General features: G+C 40.7%; 1 protein-coding gene across 11 annotated transcripts in view; it reads right to left on the reverse strand.

Annotated features, from left to right (window-relative positions):
* Positions 1-18,515, reverse strand: part of LOC119893251 (unconventional myosin-IXAa-like) — a 152,296-nt gene that overhangs the window by 38,714 nt on the left and 95,067 nt on the right. For all 11 annotated transcript variants that reach the window (XM_038705262.1, XM_038705269.1, XM_038705260.1 and 8 more), the window contains exons 10-11: positions 14,968-15,084; positions 12,328-12,462 (exon numbers count right to left, since the gene is read on the reverse strand). In XM_038705262.1, the coding sequence (XP_038561190.1) occupies positions 12,328-12,462; positions 14,968-15,084 (252 nt within the window). The remainder of the gene's footprint in view (positions 1-12,327; positions 12,463-14,967; positions 15,085-18,515) is intronic.

Consider the following 18,515-nt stretch of genomic DNA (forward strand, 5'->3'; position numbering starts at 1 on the left):
TTATACAAAAAAGTGCATTGCATAGACATTGTGTATTTTTAATATGTACCTGAATAAGGCTGACTAAACACAAATCCTGATGTTCACAAACACAGCAATAGTACAATTGTCATGTATTGGTTATAGCTGAGCAGAAACAGGAATAATCTGGGGTTCGGTGCCTTTCTTGAGGGTATTGTCACGATAGCTAAGTTAAGAAGTTTTTAACAACTATCAGGTGACAAACCTGCTCTCAACTTGACTAAAAGGCACCCTGACAGTTATAACTAGGAGTAAAGTGTGGCTCACAAGGGCCAGAATTTATTATACTTTTGCATACTCTCCACGGAGTAAAACCAAAAAGTCAAAGTAATGCTTACACAGCATTAAAAACATGAATCGCTGCTAAGAAAACACCTGGCTGCTTGCTGGTTGTCAGTAAAACCACAGTCCTATGATAATATCTATGTGCCCCCAGGGGCCTATGATGACTGAAGTATGACCCATGTCCTCTTAATATCCCTAAGGGAGAAACCAGTGACAAACAATCCCACTTCAAGCTCAGGTGAAAAGTTGGGGGGGAAAAGTGGAAGGGGAGGTACGAGGGTAACGTTCACCTCTCTCTGGAAAACTACTGTTGAAGTACATTTGAGCCACATATGTTAACAGTCCCTACTCCAGTAGCTTCACAGGTCACAGTGTGTCTTACTGTTGGACTGTTGGACTGTTGGAAAAGAACATGCATACTCAGCAAAGCTTCCCTGAAAAAGAACAACACTTAAACTTAAGGGTCAACTCCAGTGAGGCAGTGAGCCTAACTGAAAAAAAAAATTTGGGAGCCCGTAGATGCTGCAGTGTTCTTTTGCTTAAAGCCAGTAGTTAGATGAAAAGCAAGCATTATAAACAAAATGGTTTATCCCTCTTTGAAGCATGAGTGTGTTCTGAAAATTTAATGGCAAAGTGCTTTTTAGATTATGTCATATCTTGTGCGCAACATTGACAAATTGCTCCTCTGAGGAACATGAATGTGCTCAGTAGATTTCATGCCCTTTTACACTGAATTTCTTGCTGATGGCGGTGCTGGAGGAAAACTCTCTGGGCACCATGGATATGTTAACCAGGTTTATGATAACCCGCCCAGAAGCTGACATTTCCAATCATTGATTGTGGCGCTAGACAAAAGCCAGCAAACTTTGAAGAGTACTATTCCCTATTCAAGAAACACAAACGTAAAATAGGAACCATAATGATAATTGTATCTGACAGTTCTTGATATTGACACCCACGTCACACAGCAATTGGCCAGGTATGCAAAGGAGAGAAAGTAAGACGACACCTCTTCCAAACTAGCTCTCTTCAAGCGTCCTGGCCTTCAGGCAGTAGCAAAACAACCAGTGTGCACAGAAATGTGCACAATGAACCCTAAAATAAACCCAGCAATGTCTACGATTTACGTGTATATGACACAGTTTTTGTTAGTACGTGCACACTGTATGTATTTGCAGATGTAGTGATGTATTTATGTCTCTACATTTGCATGTTGGTACCCTGGGCAACTTACCCATTTTTGGCCTAGTACGCTCCCACAATACGTCCCAAAATATGATGCATTACTTTAAAAGAGTTGCATGGACTTAAGGAAACCAATAACAGTGTTAAAATTTGTCACATGATTCTCTGGCGCCCATTATGAATCCTTTTACTGCTGCCTTTGACTCATGGTTCAGCTCCATTTTCTTTCTGCACTAAATTGCCCTCAAAACACATTTTTTGACCGTAATTTACTTGATAATTATATAATGGAAATAACTGAAAATGCAAATGTTTCTTTGAAGCTACATCATACCATTATGAAAACCCTCCATGTCAGTTTTTGGTGTTGTATATTTAGGTTTATATACTGCTTAAAAGCATAACAGTCAACATAATTTTCTCTCATTCTACATGAATTACCTCTCCGGGAACCATCACCTTATCGTGGTGGAGAGGTTTGCGTGCCCCGGCGGGGCCCCCGTATGGAGCCAGGCCCAGAGGGAGGGCTCGTCGGCGAGCGCCTGGTGGCCGGGTTTGCCACGGAGCCCGGCTGGGCACAGCCCGAAAAAGCAACGTGGCACCCCCCTCTCCATCCTTTGGACCCACCATCCATCGGAAGATCCGCAGGGGTCGGGTGCGCTGCCACATGGGGGGGGGGGCCTCGACGGACCAGACCCGGGCGGCAGAGGCTGGCTTTGGGGAAGTGGAACGTCACCTCTTTGTGGTGGAAGGAGCCGGAACTTGTGCGGGAGATGGTGCGCTACCAGTTAGATTTGGTGGGGCTGACCTCCACGCACTGTCTCGGTTCTGGAACCTTACTCCTTGATAGGGGATGGACCCTATTCTTCTCTGGAGTTGCTCAAGGTGTGAGGCACCAGGCGGGTGTGGGGATGTATGGGGCTCCAGTAGGGGACTCCATAGTTCTGCTGGGAGATTTCAACGCGCATGTGGGCTAGTCATGGATTGTCTATAACGAACACCATGTTCGAACATAAGGATGCTCATAAGTGTACGTGGTACCAGAGGAGGATTAAGAAGATCGATGATCGATTTTGTAATCGTTTCATCTGATTTGAGGCCGCATGTTTCGGACACGCGGGTGAAGAGAGGGGCGGAGCTGTCAACTGATCACCATCTGGTGGTGAGTTGGGTCAAGGGGTGGGGGAAGACTCTGGACAGACCCGGAAAGCCCAAACGGTTAGTGCAGGTGAACTGGGGACGTCTGGAGGAGGCCCATTCAACATGAGTAGGCAATGTTCAAAGCCTCTATTGGTGAAGCCGCAGTGGGAGGCTGTGGTCTCAAGGTCTTAGGTGCCTCAAGGGGCGGTAACCCTCGAACACTGTGGTGGACACCGGTGGTCAGGGAAGCCGTCCGACTGAAGAAGGAGGTCCAGGGTGCTGGAACGGAGGGTTCGGCCGATAGTCAAACCTCAGATCGAAGAGGAACAATGCGGTTTTCGTCCTGGTCATGGAACAACTGACTAGCTCTTTATTCTCACAAGGATCCTGGAGTGGGCTTGGGAGTATGCCCATCCAGTCTACATGTGCTTTGTAGATCTGGAGAAGGTGTATGACCGGGTCCCCCGGGAGATACTGTGGGAGGTGCTGCAGGAGTATGGGGTGAGGGGGGCCCTTCTCAGGGCTATCCAATCCCTGTACATCGAAAGCGAGAGCTGTGTCCGAGTACTCGGCGGGAAGTCGGACTCTTTCCAGGTGAGGGTTGGTCTTCGCCTGGGCTGCGCTTTGTCACCAATTCTGTTTGTGATATTCATGGACAGGATTTCGAGGCGTAGTCGTGGCGAGGAGGGGCTGCGGTTTGGTGGGCTTGGGATCTCGTCACTGCTTTTTGTGGATGATGTGGTCTTGATGGCATCATCTGTCCGTGACCTTCAGCTCTCACTAGATAGGTTCGCAGCAGAGTGTAAAGCGGTTTGGATGAGGATTAGCACCTCTAAATCTGTGGCCATGGTTCTCAGCAGGAAACCGGTGGAGTGCCAACTCCAGGTAGGGAGTGAGTCCTTACCCCAAGTGAAGGAGTTCAAGTACCTCGGGTCTTGTTCACGAGTGAGGGAAGATTGGAGCAGGAGATTGGCCGGAGAATCGGAGCAGCGGGGGCGGTATTGCACTCGCTTTACCGCACCATTGTGACAAAAAGAGAGCTGAGTCAATTTTCATTCCTACCCTCACCTATGGTCATGTAGGCTGGGTCATGACCAAAAGAACGAGATCGCGGGTACAAGCGGCCGAAATGGGTTTCCTCAGGCGGGTGGCTGGTGTCTACCTTAGAAATAGGGTGAGAAGCTCGGCCATCCTCGAGGAGCTCAGAGTAGAGCCGCTGCTCCTTTGCGTTGAAAGGAGCCAGTTGAGGTGGTTTGGGCATCTGGTAAGGATGCCTCCTGGACGCCTCCCTAGGGAGTTGTTCCAGGCACGTCCAGCTGGGAGGAGGCCTCGGGGAAGACCCAGAACTAGGTGGAGAGATTATATCTCAACATTGGCCTGGGAATGCCACGGGATCCCCCAGTCAGAGCTGGTTAATGTGGCTCGGGAAAGGAGAAGTTTGGGGTCCCCTGCTGGAGGTGCTGCCCCCGCGACCCGACCCCAGATAAGCGGATGAAGATGGATGGATGGATAGATGGATCTACATGAATTAATTAATTAATTATACATTTGATAATGTAATTTGTAATAACAATGTAATACAAATTTCATTACACTGGATATTTTAACCAGACACTTTGGTATCCTCCCTGCAGAGCACATGCTTAAATTTGAAAAACATTGTTCTTCCATTTTGAGGATGAACACAAAAGTATTCTAAGGTTCATCAAAGAAAAGGGACCTTACAGTTGAATAATAACTCTCTTTTTACATTCTTTACCATTATGGTACAGTGTTGCTTAATGGCAACGTACCCCAAAGTTTACCCCCAAAATATACTGTAAATATTTTTTGGTCCATTTAATGACAAAAAAAACAATATTTTTTTACCCACTGGCAAAATAATGTATGAGAGTGTGCATGTATTTTTGAACTAGCATTATGGTAATGAGGGAAAAATCTAAGATATTTTAACAATCACTTGGAGCCCAATTACTAAATGGAGATAACAGTCAAGTATTCAAAGATAAGTATCAGATATTACGTTAGATATTTACGTATGTGACACATCAGCCCTTTTAGGCTGCTGAATCACTGACGAGGCATTCAGAACATGTGGCACGTTTGTTTTCATTCAGGGGTTGCACAGGATCAAGGAGAACGAAGACGGAGCCATAAAAAAAAAGTTGAATGCGTGTGCTTTTGTTTAAATCTCATCGAGCCGAGCACTTACCAATGACGTATTCAGTTAATCTGGCTAACTTTGTTGTGTCTGTGAGAGAGTTTGTGAACACATGTGTTGACTCAGAGAGACAATTAGATTCAGCCACACAGATGAAGAGATAAACACACATTTCATTACATACAAACATTTACATAAACAGCTCAACTTGGCAGACAGAGGACTAAAAAGCTGTGACTCAGTAAATGAAGCACAGATGGTGGTTCAGTTATGTTTCGACCAAACGCCATGAATGGCCGAGTGACTGCGAGCAGAGTTTCATCATTAAGTGCCAGACATGCCAGTTCCACATTCCACAAGTCTTCAAATTTTTATATGACCTCTGATTTCACCAGCTGCTGCTGTCTGAACTACTGCTAAGACAATTACAAATTGTTAAGTGAAACTATTTTAATAACCTAGTAATTGTTTCATTTTTTCAAGAAACATTTGAAGCTTTTCATTTGACACAAATTTAAAAATCTTATCCCAAAACCAATCAGCAAGCAATAAAAGCCCTAAAACTTCCTGCTGTGCTGAAGAAAGCAGGGAGTTATGTTGTGGTCGATGAGGTTTGTCAGGATTTGTGGCCATCCCTCCGTCTATTATTCAACACCGTCTGTTCTCTGCAGGATAACACAGCTTTCAAGCAGCCTGAATTGTGTGAACCCTGATGTAGAGGTGAAGGAGGCCGTGAGGGTGTTTATGTGCAATTCGCCATGTCTCCTGCTATCTCTCTATTTCTTTTTTCTTTATATTTCTCCCTCCCTCACCGCCCTTCTCCCTTGTTATGACAGCAGAGTGTTTTTATTGAGCAGACAGGAGGAACAGCGGTGCAATCATTGAAGCTGGAGCAAGAGAAAAAGGCTAGAAACTGACATAGACACAGACAAAAAAGAAGACATGCTTGTGTTTTCAGTAAACATGCTCCTGCACTGTATGTGGGGTTTTGCTTTTTGTGGTCCAGCTAGAAAGAGCGCACCTGGGACTCTGTCAACCAGCATGACTCACAAAAATGGCTTTACAAAGTAATGAGCTGGACTGGAGCAGAAAATCTGCATCAAAACTTAGCTTCCAAATCTATGAAAGATTAACTTTATCAGTTTTACCACTCATATAATAAAGAGCACATTTAGTTATAATCTTCCAGTTCTTATTAAGGAGGGAAGAACATCCTTTATAGAGTCCCCTGGCACTTACTTCTGTTACTTACTTTAACAGAGAACTCAATAACAGCAGGAGTCTCCCCTTCTATCAGATGAAGGTAAACCCGGCCACATGTTTTTTATTTCTTTAGTGAGTCAGGACATCTCACGAGTTAAACACGATACCATGTTTGCCTAAGGCGGTGGCTGTCATGTGTTTTCTTACTTTGATATACCGTCCTCATAGAGAAAAGAAATCAAGCACCAATTGGCATGTTGAGTGTAAACACTGGACTCGAGAGTTGCACACACAGACACATACAGACACACACCCTCCTCCATCTCACTGAGGGTTGTAGTTGGTGTGGTCCTATTAGCTTTGGCGGCTGTTCCGACGGTAAACACACACCACTGATAAGACCAACTGATTGGTCGGAGGGGGGTGGAAGGAGCCTCGAGGAAGGAGAAGAGGAAAATCCCCCTGATGGAAAATCAAAATCACCTTTCACAGTCAGAATGACAGACACGGAGAAAGATGTGGTTCACACTTGTTCTCACAAGTCTTTATCAAATCATCAGATGCCGCAGTTTAGTCAAAATTTCAACATATATATGCATATATTTTCTCATCCTAGCTCGACACCTTAAGCTGGATTTATAGTTTTGTGTTAAGGTGTATACACACTCTATGAGTGTAGCCACTGCTGCTACAACGTGTCTACACAAGATAACCATAATTTTCAACAGTTTTCTGACAGCAGACCAATTTGAAATATTGCAGGGAGTAATGCAACAGTCAGTAGCAGACACAGTGAGCTATAGGTAAGAGCTGCAGGCAACAGGCTGCACACCTCCACCTTCTCAGCCAGTTAACCAACTCCTTTCACTTTCGCTGTTCGCAGACTTATGTTGTGGGCAGCATAAAGTCAGATTATGACTGTTCACATAATAATGGAAAATATTAATAACTGCCCGAGAATAGCTTGTTTAGCTGACCCAGACTTGTGCTCTGTGGTATTAAAAGGCATCTGCTGTTACCACCAGTAACTACAGGTGTCTCATGCAGCGTCAAAACCGGTTGATTAATATATCATGCCAATCAGAGTTACATTTACAATTACAGATTTTAACCATCACTCCTCAGTGAACTGCCTCATTGGCTGCGGTCTGAGAGCATTTTCTAGTTAAGTAGGCCTATATAGTAACCTATGTAGATTTATCATTATGGATTTAGGCCATAAACCATGTTTTTAGGAGTCTCTTCACACTGATATAATAAATAGGTTAATTTTGTAAAAGTTGATAATATTAAACAGTAATAGGCCTATGGCAATTATTTTTGAAATCTGACCCCCACAGTGTCTGCTTAGAGAAATTCGTGCACTTGAACAAATGTAGTTAAGGACACCTGACGTAGAGGTCAGTTAAATAATAGCCTACTTCCATTGGTGGTTAAAAATAAGTTTTCATAGTTTGGTAAGATCCTTTGCCCCAAATAGCCAAAAAGACATCGGTGCATGACAATATTGCTAACTTTGCTGGTAACTGGTTATTTATTATACTAACGCTTATGATATCCCAGTTAATTACCACCTGTTTGAATGTAAATAGGGATATGATTTCATATACAGTCTAGCTTTTCCAGTTTTCCCAGTCCAGTGCGGCTGCCAGAGTCTAATCTGTTCCACCACATATGTATAAGATATTAAATCAATATAAATAAGTGATTTTAGGAGGTCAAAAAAGTAACTAAGTAACTTTTATTCAAAAATTTTTAAATGAGCTTTTTACTTTTATTTCTGTAGATTTTTATACCAGTAACTTTACTTGTACTTAAGTAAAAGTTCATCAAAGTACTCATACATTTACTTAAGTCGAATATTTTTGTACTCTTTCCACCTCTGACACTATCACTTCAATCAGAAACTGTGGGGAATATAATTAACAACAAATGTTTGCACAGAGGATTTCAGTCATTTCAATGTTCTTATTTCTGCTTCAGTTAACTAAAAGGGAGTTTTCAGTATCTGGATTGAGTTTGGAGAGTTTTTGTAAGCCAGGAACATTTCTATGTCTTTTAAAGGTAACTGAGCGCCAGCAGTTTAAGGCTCAATACAATGCAACAGATGAGGTGTGCTTTCTCTCCTCATGACGTCAAACTGAGGGTAGAGGGGGCCCGCGGCGTGAACTGCACAACTTTATTAAAACAAACACAAATCAGTAGAGATCTGGCAACCCTCGATTAGAAATGTATACCAACCTGCCTCAGAGGGGCCCTGAGCTCAGCACCACCTCAACTGTTGTCCTGTCAAATAAACTCAAGAGAGGCAGAGAGCCAAAGGTTTGGAGGACCCCAGTGATTAAAGGATAATAAACGTGAACTCTGCTAAAACAATGTTGGGCACCATCCTGTGAGGGTGTGTGTCTCAGCAGCACTTTGACACTTATTAGTTGAACATAACATGGGAACAAAAACCTTCAAGTGAAACGTTCAATCAAAACAGAGATAGTCATTGAGGAGCACAAAATGACTTTAAAAATAGAATTTAAAAGTAGAAAGCTAACAAAAACACTTTTTATATATTATTCTCTGAGCTAATCTTTTATTTTTCCTGTAAAACAGATATTTGCCATTTTGACAAATATCTTACCAGTTAATAAAGAAAAACTTGATGTATATTATTTAACATGAGTCTACAGCCATGCTAGCAGCTCTGGGAGGCTGTAATTAGACACAGCACAGTTTTCAGCTAAATGTTAAGATCAGCCTGCTATCATGCTCACAATAAATAATAATAATGTTTATAAAGGTATAAGGTTTTTCATGATGATGACTATCTTAGTTTAGCGTGCTAGCATGCTAACATTTGCTAATTAGTACAAAGATGCTCTATAATAATAGATAATGCATTACCAGTTGCAGCAGTGGTATGAAATGGTATCCACTTCCTATCTCCCAAGTGGGTGTGGTCAAAAAAGGGTACAATATTTACTTTGGTGAGTATGGGGCGAAAGAATCTGTGGTCATGCTCATTTCTATTATTGCAGTGAACAGACTCAGGACCCACCACTAGACTCCTAAAAGGGCGAGCCAGTGATGAAACCCACATGACACAGATACAGAAAATGACGCTTAGCTGAATTGTCTCCTTCTCCTCTTCCTATCATTTTTATAGTATTCTATTTAATCTATAGTTTTATTATCTAGCTTTGATGGCAGTTACTTCAACTTGTCCTTGTATGACCATTAGCTTCAGCAGCGGAGAATTTAGAAAAAAAAAAGGAAAGCCCCAGAGCGCTTTTCTGTCAATTCATTTAGAGTAACACAACCTGTTAGTACATGTTACATCCTATTCTGTGTGTGTGTGTGTGTGTGTATGTATGTGTGTAGGGCCTGAGGGATAACTGTCAGAAACAGATAACCGAACCATTAGTGCATCAGCAGTCTGTGATCTTCATTCAGGGTGAAGGGACCGCTACTGCACTCGTTCACTGAAACACTGCTCTTTTTTTACACTCTATTCCTCTTCTAATTTAGCCTTCAGCGATGGGCCCGCCTGCTATGTTGCCACGACCAATCATGGTTCAGTATGAGAGAGACAAGAGCTGACAGCTACTGTGAATCAGTCCAACTGATTTGGACTCATTAACAAAATCTCTCTCTTTTCCCCTCACTGCTCTCTTGCTTGATTGGGAAAAACATAAAACACGCGCACAGAATATTAAGTGTTTTGGCAGTTGGTATATGAATAAATGAGCATAATGAATATATAATATAGCTGGTCAGGGATTAGTGGTTAAGTAATAGTCATTTTGAGTGGAAGAGAGAGACAGAGCGGAGCTGACGTCTCACTGATCAGCACAGCAGTTATAGCGAGGAGAAACAATGATGAAATTACATGAGAAAAGAAAAAAAAAAGAAAGGCAGAGTGAGGTCATACAGAGGCATAAAAAGTAAACAATAACAAACAAACCAAACCCAGTCAGGAAAAATGTACAATAATCTAAAACAATCTAAAAAGTGTTGCTGGTGTTAGCAGCATGTAGCTGTCAGCGACGCTCGACTCCTGCACTCTAACCCAGCCTGTCAGCCTGTTCTGGTCATTTAGCACTTTTCCGCTGACCTTTTTACTTTAATGAATGTGCATGCTAACTTAACCAAGCAACATAATTACAGCTGCTTGTACTGTAATGTCGGGTGGGATGTGGCTGTCTAGCACAAAAGCAATCATACAAGGGAATATTCAACTTGCAAAGATGGGTTGCTTGCATATGTTTGCTTAGGATATAAGGTAAAACTACAACTTATATTAAAACTTTATCTTGTTTCATTTATACAAGCATTTTTCTTATGTCCATAGCTACAATAAATATAGATTTATGGGGTTGGCCCCTCAGAATTAAGATATCAGAGTATTGTTGAGGGTTTGTAAGACAGGTAGTGATTGTCAGAAAGCATATATGTTAAATGTAATTAAAATGCAAGTAAATAAGGCAGGTTGATGGACACAGTGGGCACAAAGAGAAGTAATTTTGAGCCCTTAATCACAAAATACATAGCAGTGATAGAGCCACGTTTCTAATTTTCATTGAAAAGCTGTCTCAGATCATTTTCCATGATCACATTCTGGCACTGAAAGCAAAAAAACTTAATCTCATAAACTAAGCTCATTTGCAGATACAGCAGTATAGCAGACAACACAATACAAGATAATGCAACAGAAACAAGCAACACAACCTTTTTTTGTTCTTTGCTCCGTGCTGATTTTTCTTTCTTACAAAGCAAATTTGTTGTTTTATTTGACTGGTAAAGAAGTAAGCTTTGACTGTTACACTCATTGCCAGTTGTTGCAGTTAACGCTAGTAATCTAGAGCAGTGTTTTCCAAACTTACTCGCTGTTTACCCCTTTCAAAACTATAATGTTTACTTGCATATATCTATTGATTGTGACCAGTTCAATCAAAGAGTGATTTTTGTTCTATCTCATAATTTTTAGAGGCATGATTGGGTAAAATTGTCAAGTAATTCACAGGGGGGAAAAGGCAGGATTAGAGGAAAATCTGATGAAAATAATAATATTTCAGGTAGCAGAAAAATCCCAGCAGTGGTGTCAGTTGAACATTATGTTGCAGTGGTAACCGCTACTGGCAGATTTGCATAGCAGTTTAACGTACGTTTTTGTTTGATGTATATTGTCTGCTATGTAACAGAAGGGAGTCACAAACTCAATTTCACTATATAACCTGTTATATTGTCACAAAATAAATCAACCTACCTACCTAACAACCCTCCTCCACATGTGGCACACCTGCAGCTGAAAATGGAATTGCTATTTCTGTGTCTTTTCAGCGACTTCATAAAACATAGCCCACTGCTGATGGAGAATGTCAACAGAGCCGACACATACGGGAAGAGAGAAACTGAAAGAGGCAGGACGTCGCTGTATTTGCAGCAGAGGTGGAGTGTGTGTCCATGTGTGGAAAATTGAGAACTGAAGGGAAAGGGAGCAGATTCAAATAGGCTAGTGAGTACACTAGAGTATGAATTACAATTAAAAAGGGCTACATAAGAAACAACCTACTAGAAATAGAAATACATGTATACCCTGCTGAGCAGTTTATAGTCAACCAGTGACTAAGAATTCTAACTCTGCAAGAAAGCAAATAAGAATATTTATTAAATATTAAACTATTCTTTTAAGTGATACTTCTTCCTGTCATGATGGCAAATGTACCAATTTATTTTTTTTAATCATTTTGGTCAAACTCATTTATGGTACTTCATCTTTTTCTTATCTGTAATCAATCACTATTATTGAATTTGTGTTATCCAATACTGTTTTCACAGTTCTATAATTGTCTCCAGTCAAAACTATAAAAGGCTAATTCCTGTCTTCAGCATCATTGAAAGTGTGTTTAGAATAGTGGGCAGAAGAAAATGCTGCGCATCAGATTTAACCTTATTGTACTGCGTTCAGAGCTGAAGAGGAAGCCATCTCTTTTCACCAGTTTGACATATGATGGAAAACTGCAAAATCATTCAGGAGGGCCCATTCTTCACTGAATCAGCTGAATCAATCAAAAGCATAATGGCATTTTTGACAAATGTGTAACAGCCACAATAATGTGACAGCAGTGCCAGTGCAGTGACGTCACAGGATACCAAGACACACCGCAGCAGATCGTGTATGAATGTTTTTGTGTAGTTAATATCGTCACAGTGGCAGTAAAACACAAAATGCAATGACGTGTTATCAGCAGCTACACTATAGTCATTGTCTGGATGAAATAAAAAATGGTAGAACTGGCACGGAGAGCAGAGGAAAGTAGAAGAGATTTTAAACACTCAACCTGTTCTAATTTGAAGATGTGTTGGTTGAAGTAGTGCTGGAGCCGCTCGTTGGCGAAGTTGATGCAGAACTGCTCAAAGCTGTTGTTCTCATAATCCTCAAAACCAAAGATGTCCAGGACTCCGATGGACAGAATCTGGTGAAAAAGCAAACAGCTTATTGTCTTTCCATATTTTACACATTTATGGGATTGAAAAATAGACATGGAAAAATATCCTCTAACAACAGTGTAAACATCAGTAAAAACTTATTTTTCATTGTTATTTAGAGATATCTTTTTATTGTGTTCCTTTTTATATGCCATTCTTTATGGCTACAGCGACCCAGTTGTCCTCTGGGTGTCAGTAAGATTCATGTCATCATATATCGTTAATATGCACCATCTGAAGCAGGCGTTCACTCAAAGAGGGCCTTCATTTATGAAATGGACTGTAAAAGCTGTTTCCAATTTAATTTAATTTTATCCAGCAGTGTTTTATTTCTCTCCAAAGGGCTGTTTTTTTTTACTCTAGTGTGAAAACATACATGAGCACACGCTGAATATATAAATTGTTATCTGTACATAAGAACAATGACCTTGACAGAAAGTGCAACCTCATCGACCCCCCGACAGCACGGTGGGAGGGTAAACACATGCACACAGAGATGATGTCAGTGCCAAGGGAAACATGCACGCTCACATGCGCGCACGCACACACACACACACAAACAAACACAGTACTGGGACAACAGAAGACCATAGGGGGTAAACTGAGCTGAAGGAAACTTGATGCCATCTGCCCAAATGTTCTTGGCACACAAACGAACTAACACACACACACACACACACACACACACACACACACACACACACACACACACACACACACACACACACACACACACACACACACACACACACACACACACACACACACACACACACACACACACACACACACACACACACACACACACACACACACACACACACACACACACACACACACACACACACACACACACACACACACACACACACACACACACACACACACACACACACACACAATGATATGTTTCCTAATCCTTTAGATGACCCCACAGGGTCTGACTTGCCAGCTGCCACTCCAACAACACGCACACAAATATAACACCACTCCCTGCCTCTGGGAGTCGAGGATGTCCGGACGCCAGAAAGCAGAGAATCAAGTCTTGACTGACAGAAAGACAGGCAGATAGAAGCAACTCATGCTCCCCATCATGAGTCAAACAAATGGGAGGGAAGACAAAAAGACCATAGGGAAGACATGAACAGGACAGAGGGACGATAAATGCAGGCTCTATGTTGATTTAGGAGATAAATATTTCTCCTCCATCAGTATAACAGGCCTTTTTCACAGTAGACACGTGTTATTTTACCCTTAACGGTGGCTCTGTTCCATTTAAGGGTATCACTTAGCCTCATCAATGAGCCAGCATACACCACCACACAGCCCTGAAACTATTAAAGCTAAATGATGTGCAGCCCTTATTAGTATCATCATTTACAGGTGGGATTTTCCTGCTAATGTGTGCCATCAAAAAAGCCTATACAGTACGCCCATGTAATGTTTTTCCTGTCCTCTTACTCAAAGTGAAATTGTGAGTGTGTGTTTCGGCTTAGTAATAATAATAATAATAATAATAATAATAGTAAAGAGCCTCCAACTGGCTCAGGGGCCTTGTGATTAATTTACTGGACCTTTGCCTGCTTGCTTCTATATTTACTGTGATATTGTGAGACAGAACACTTTCAATGAGACATTTATAGACTACTTGACAGATATGCTGGCTTATGCTAAAACTAAAACTAAATAAATATGTTCCGTACATTTCTTGAAAACATATTAAACATGAATAGAGAAACATGAAGTTTACTATCTAAGGATATTCTGCCTACAGTTTCAACTGGCTGATTCAAAAGTAGCAAAGGCGATTGGAATACTCTGGTTGGTGTGTGTGCAATAAACAGTTAGCTTGGGCTAGTTAGCATGAAGTGCAATTACTTGAATAGTCACAGTGTGACTACTCAAACAAATAAACAAAAAAGGATTCAGATATATTGTATTTAACAAAGCAAACAAACCATCTAATCTATAACCTCAGTTACGTTTTCCACGTGGTGGTAGTGCATTTCAGCTAGATGATTCATTGAACTAGTATAAAGTGACTTTAACATGTGGTTAAAGGTGCTTTCTTACAGTGAAAGGGCAATACTGAAATAGAAAAACTGTCAACATAACAACTTCAAAACCAAGAAAGTTCACACTTGATGTTCAAGACCTGTTGCTTACTTTTATTTCTTCATGATTAATTAAAAATGTATTGCTATTTATTTTATTTACTTAGAATTTACTATAAATTCTATTGTTTTGATATACAGTATATTAATATTTTTATACTATTAAGTGTGTATTTATTTCTGTGTTTTCTTGAACTATTAACTTCTTTTAAGCAGTTAACAAGATGCCAATATGTTGTTTATGTTACTGGTTTCATAAAGTTTAGAGAGAGAAAAAAAGTTTAGTTTGAGTGCAAGGAAATATCTATGTACAGATAATGTAGGTGTGATTCTGTATGTGAACAAATGAGACGTCTTTGAGAGTGTTTTCATTCCTACCTTTGAATTGTCCTCCAGGTCCCTGTTGTTTAGCAGAGCATGGTTGGTCCTGAACACAATCCAGTCAAACAGCGCGCTGTACAGCGACTTGGCCATGGAGTCCCTCACCGTGCCCGCCTACACACACACACACACACACACATACAGAACATAGATCAGTTTCTTCCTGATCAAAAACAGATGGATTTCTTAATCTGGAACAGGAGCAAATACTGTTTAAGCCCACTGAATGTGTTTTATCATTCTTACTCACAGCCTTAGTGCTGTAACTCTCCCCCCAACCATTTTTATTTCACAGTGGCGGTAGTGTTGTGATGGTGACCCAGAAGTGTTAAATGAATACAGAGGGAACACTTATGCAACCAGAGAGTATGCAACCTGCTCTTTTTCTTCATCAGCATGGCACAAAGTAATTCTGCAGCAAGTCCACCGTTACTGGTTATTTCTTTAACAGCTATCGTGGGTAGCATATGATATAAACCTGCCGACATCACTATATCAAACCCAGATCACCTGCCAACTACAGTAGCTTTGCTCAGAGCAACAAGACAAATACAACGTTAATGCTCCCTTTCTTGTCTCTGGAACTGGATCAGTGTCATATTAAATGTGTGAAGTGGGGAGAGAAGAGGTCTAATAATGAACTACTTCACAGGGACTGACTGAGAGAACAAAAAGATCTAGAAACCACAAGGAAGCATGGATAGGCGGCTCAGAAATTCTGTGGTGAACTATTAATTAATGGATAGCGTTTTAAATCAAATGAGATAATAAGATATAATTTAGATCAGGCCACTATAGAAATCTAGTTTCACAATCGTTTTAGTCATTTATCAGCAGAAACGCTATTTTAGATGATGAATTCAATATATTTACATTTTAAATCTTTGGACAGAGACAGGCTAGTTGTCTCCCTTGTTTCTAGCCTAGATTCAAAGCTAAGCTAGCCACCAGCTGGGTCTACCTTCATATTTAGCATAACATTACACACCAGAGTGTTATCAATCACCTCATCTAATCAAATTATAGAACTAACCAAGATCCATTAATCAATATTTTGTTTATTATCTGTGTGGCTTTCAGTCAGGATACAAACTAGTGTAGAACCATTCTGTTGAAATGACCCAACTAGGTCTAATCTCTTTGGGGACAAATCAATCCTAACAATCTGCTAGCCACTATGCTACTGTAATTTAGGGATTTAGGGACATGCCAGGGAGCTGCATGCTGTTGTTATTAATAAATTGTTAAGGGTTTATAACAACACCCACTTTGTATTTAGTGCACAAACATGGGTCCTGTGTTTAAGCTCCTAGTGTTGTTATGTTTGGTAGTCTTGCTGTGCGAAGTGTTGTAATACTTTAGGTGTTTTCAGTCAGGGGCCAAAAACTTAAGTGCCTCCAGACCCTATCACTATCTGGACAACTTTTTTATAGATCACTTTGTGATCAATAAAAAACAACACTGCCAAGGAGAGCTATTATTACGCCTCAACAAGCCAAAGAGCAGCTATGCTCTCTCTTTAGACAAGATGAAAGGCATGCTAAGCCAGCATAAAAAGACTTAAATGGCGACTTGAACACCAGAGCACGTTCTTGGGCAGCAAGAAGGGTTGTGATTGAATGGAGAGTGAAGTAAGACAAAAGAAGCTTCGACTAGCTAAAATATTTACACGCCAGGAACCCCAAAAAAGTGGTGCATTACAACAGAGACTCGAGAGATTTGAAAAGACCCTGCTCGGCGTAATCCATTCACAGTAGAATTAATTTCTGAAATGGAATAGGAAATGATGGGTCAAAAAACCTCCGGTGAGTGAAAAAAACAAAACAAAACAAAATCACACTTTATAAATACTGAGGAACCCATAAAACATTGATAATTCCACAACACTGGTTAACCTGCTAATCACATACAGGGAAAGTTGAAACATTGGCATCAGAGGGTCTTTATGTCAAATACAAACAGTAATGAGAACAACAGGATGTTTGGTTTTGCTCAGAAAAAGAGTCAACCCCCGTTTCACACAAAACATGTAATCATGCAAAGTTTATGTAAAGCATTACCATCCTACCAAACAGCTCAACAGAAAGCTAGGGACTTTTACATCTGAATGTAAATAAACAATTTCTATCGCTGAACTTGGCAGCATTACAAATAGTGACTTCATCTTTCTACATAGACAGCTAGTTAAATTCATGACATATACTGACAGAAAAATGGCAACAAGCATGGGTGAACTTCACTGAAAACACCTTATTTGGGGTCAAAGCTCATGAGAGTGCAGCCACACATCGAACACATGTCGAACTTACAAGATTTTTGTGTGTAAAAACAGTTTGTAGCTCTGAATCAAAATAGAAATACTTTTTGCATATTTTCTAGACTGGTACTGTAAGTTATATGTTCACAATATTTGAAGTCTGTCTTAAAACAATAGTGAGATATCCATGTGAACTTTGAGACAGGTTTTGCTCGCTGTAATCATTCATCATTCATAATGGCCATTAAATGATCCCTTCCTAGTGAACTTCCAAATTCCACACAAATTCCACTTTAAAATGTATTTTTACACAGAATGAGGACAATGGATTTTGTCCCCCATCACTTGCATAGACATTAATTTGGGAATGGATCTCTAAATGGCCAGAATGAAGAGGAGGAATGATTACAGAAAAAAAACTTGTCGCAATAGACATATGGGCACCTGTTTAAGTTCTGCAATTAATTATGAATGCATCTTTAATTGCATTGCCAGGTTAAATATCTTTAAAAGATTAAACTTTAAATATCATCTATACACTGTGTTTCAGCCCTGGTTCAGAGAGATCAGACAAATTAAAATTTACCAGATGAAGTTGAAACAGACACTCAGACTCACACTACCAGGACATAAAAACTGAGTACACAATAATGTCTTAAATCTGTTACATAACAATAAAAACATTCCTCCTCCTTCAGAGGCCTTTGAGGGACACAGTGAACCTGATCAAGCCCCGATGCGGATGCCCTTCCTTTGCAGGCCTGTTGAGGCCACATGCAGCCAACAGCCGTGATAAAGCAGAACTGTGCATTTTAAAAGCTGCCTCTTCACTCCTACATTATTTATTGTTTATGATATTTTTAGCAAGCACGTCTGTGACGTCCCTGCTCCCACAAAGTTATGCAAGATTGTTATGAATAATACAATGTTTGAAAAAGAATCACAATTTGAATGCTCCAGCAGGAACTCAGGGGATCGGCAGATGTGATGTGAACATTTGACATGCTCACTGAGCATGCATTGTCTCTGTGTTTGCCATGTAATTTAATTATTCACCACAATGGGACCAGTCACGAACTAGGAGGGAACATGGCTGGAAGCAAATGAGTTTTACTGGAGGGCCACCCAAGAAACTGACAAAATAATTAGCAGGACTTTATCAGAGACTATTGTAAACTGTAAACTGTCGGTCCTGGCTGTTAAACCAGGTCTTAGCTGGTGTTTGTAATTATAAGGCTCTGCTGAGGGGAAGTTGTTGCTTTCTTTCCATGTCTTTCTTTCTTTCTCC

This window comes from Micropterus salmoides, unplaced genomic scaffold (genome assembly GCF_014851395.1).
Source record: "Micropterus salmoides isolate LMB-PRFRI ecotype aquatic unplaced genomic scaffold, ASM1485139v1 Ms_hic_scaffold_8, whole genome shotgun sequence".
Lineage (NCBI taxonomy): Eukaryota > Metazoa > Chordata > Actinopteri > Centrarchiformes > Centrarchidae > Micropterus > Micropterus salmoides.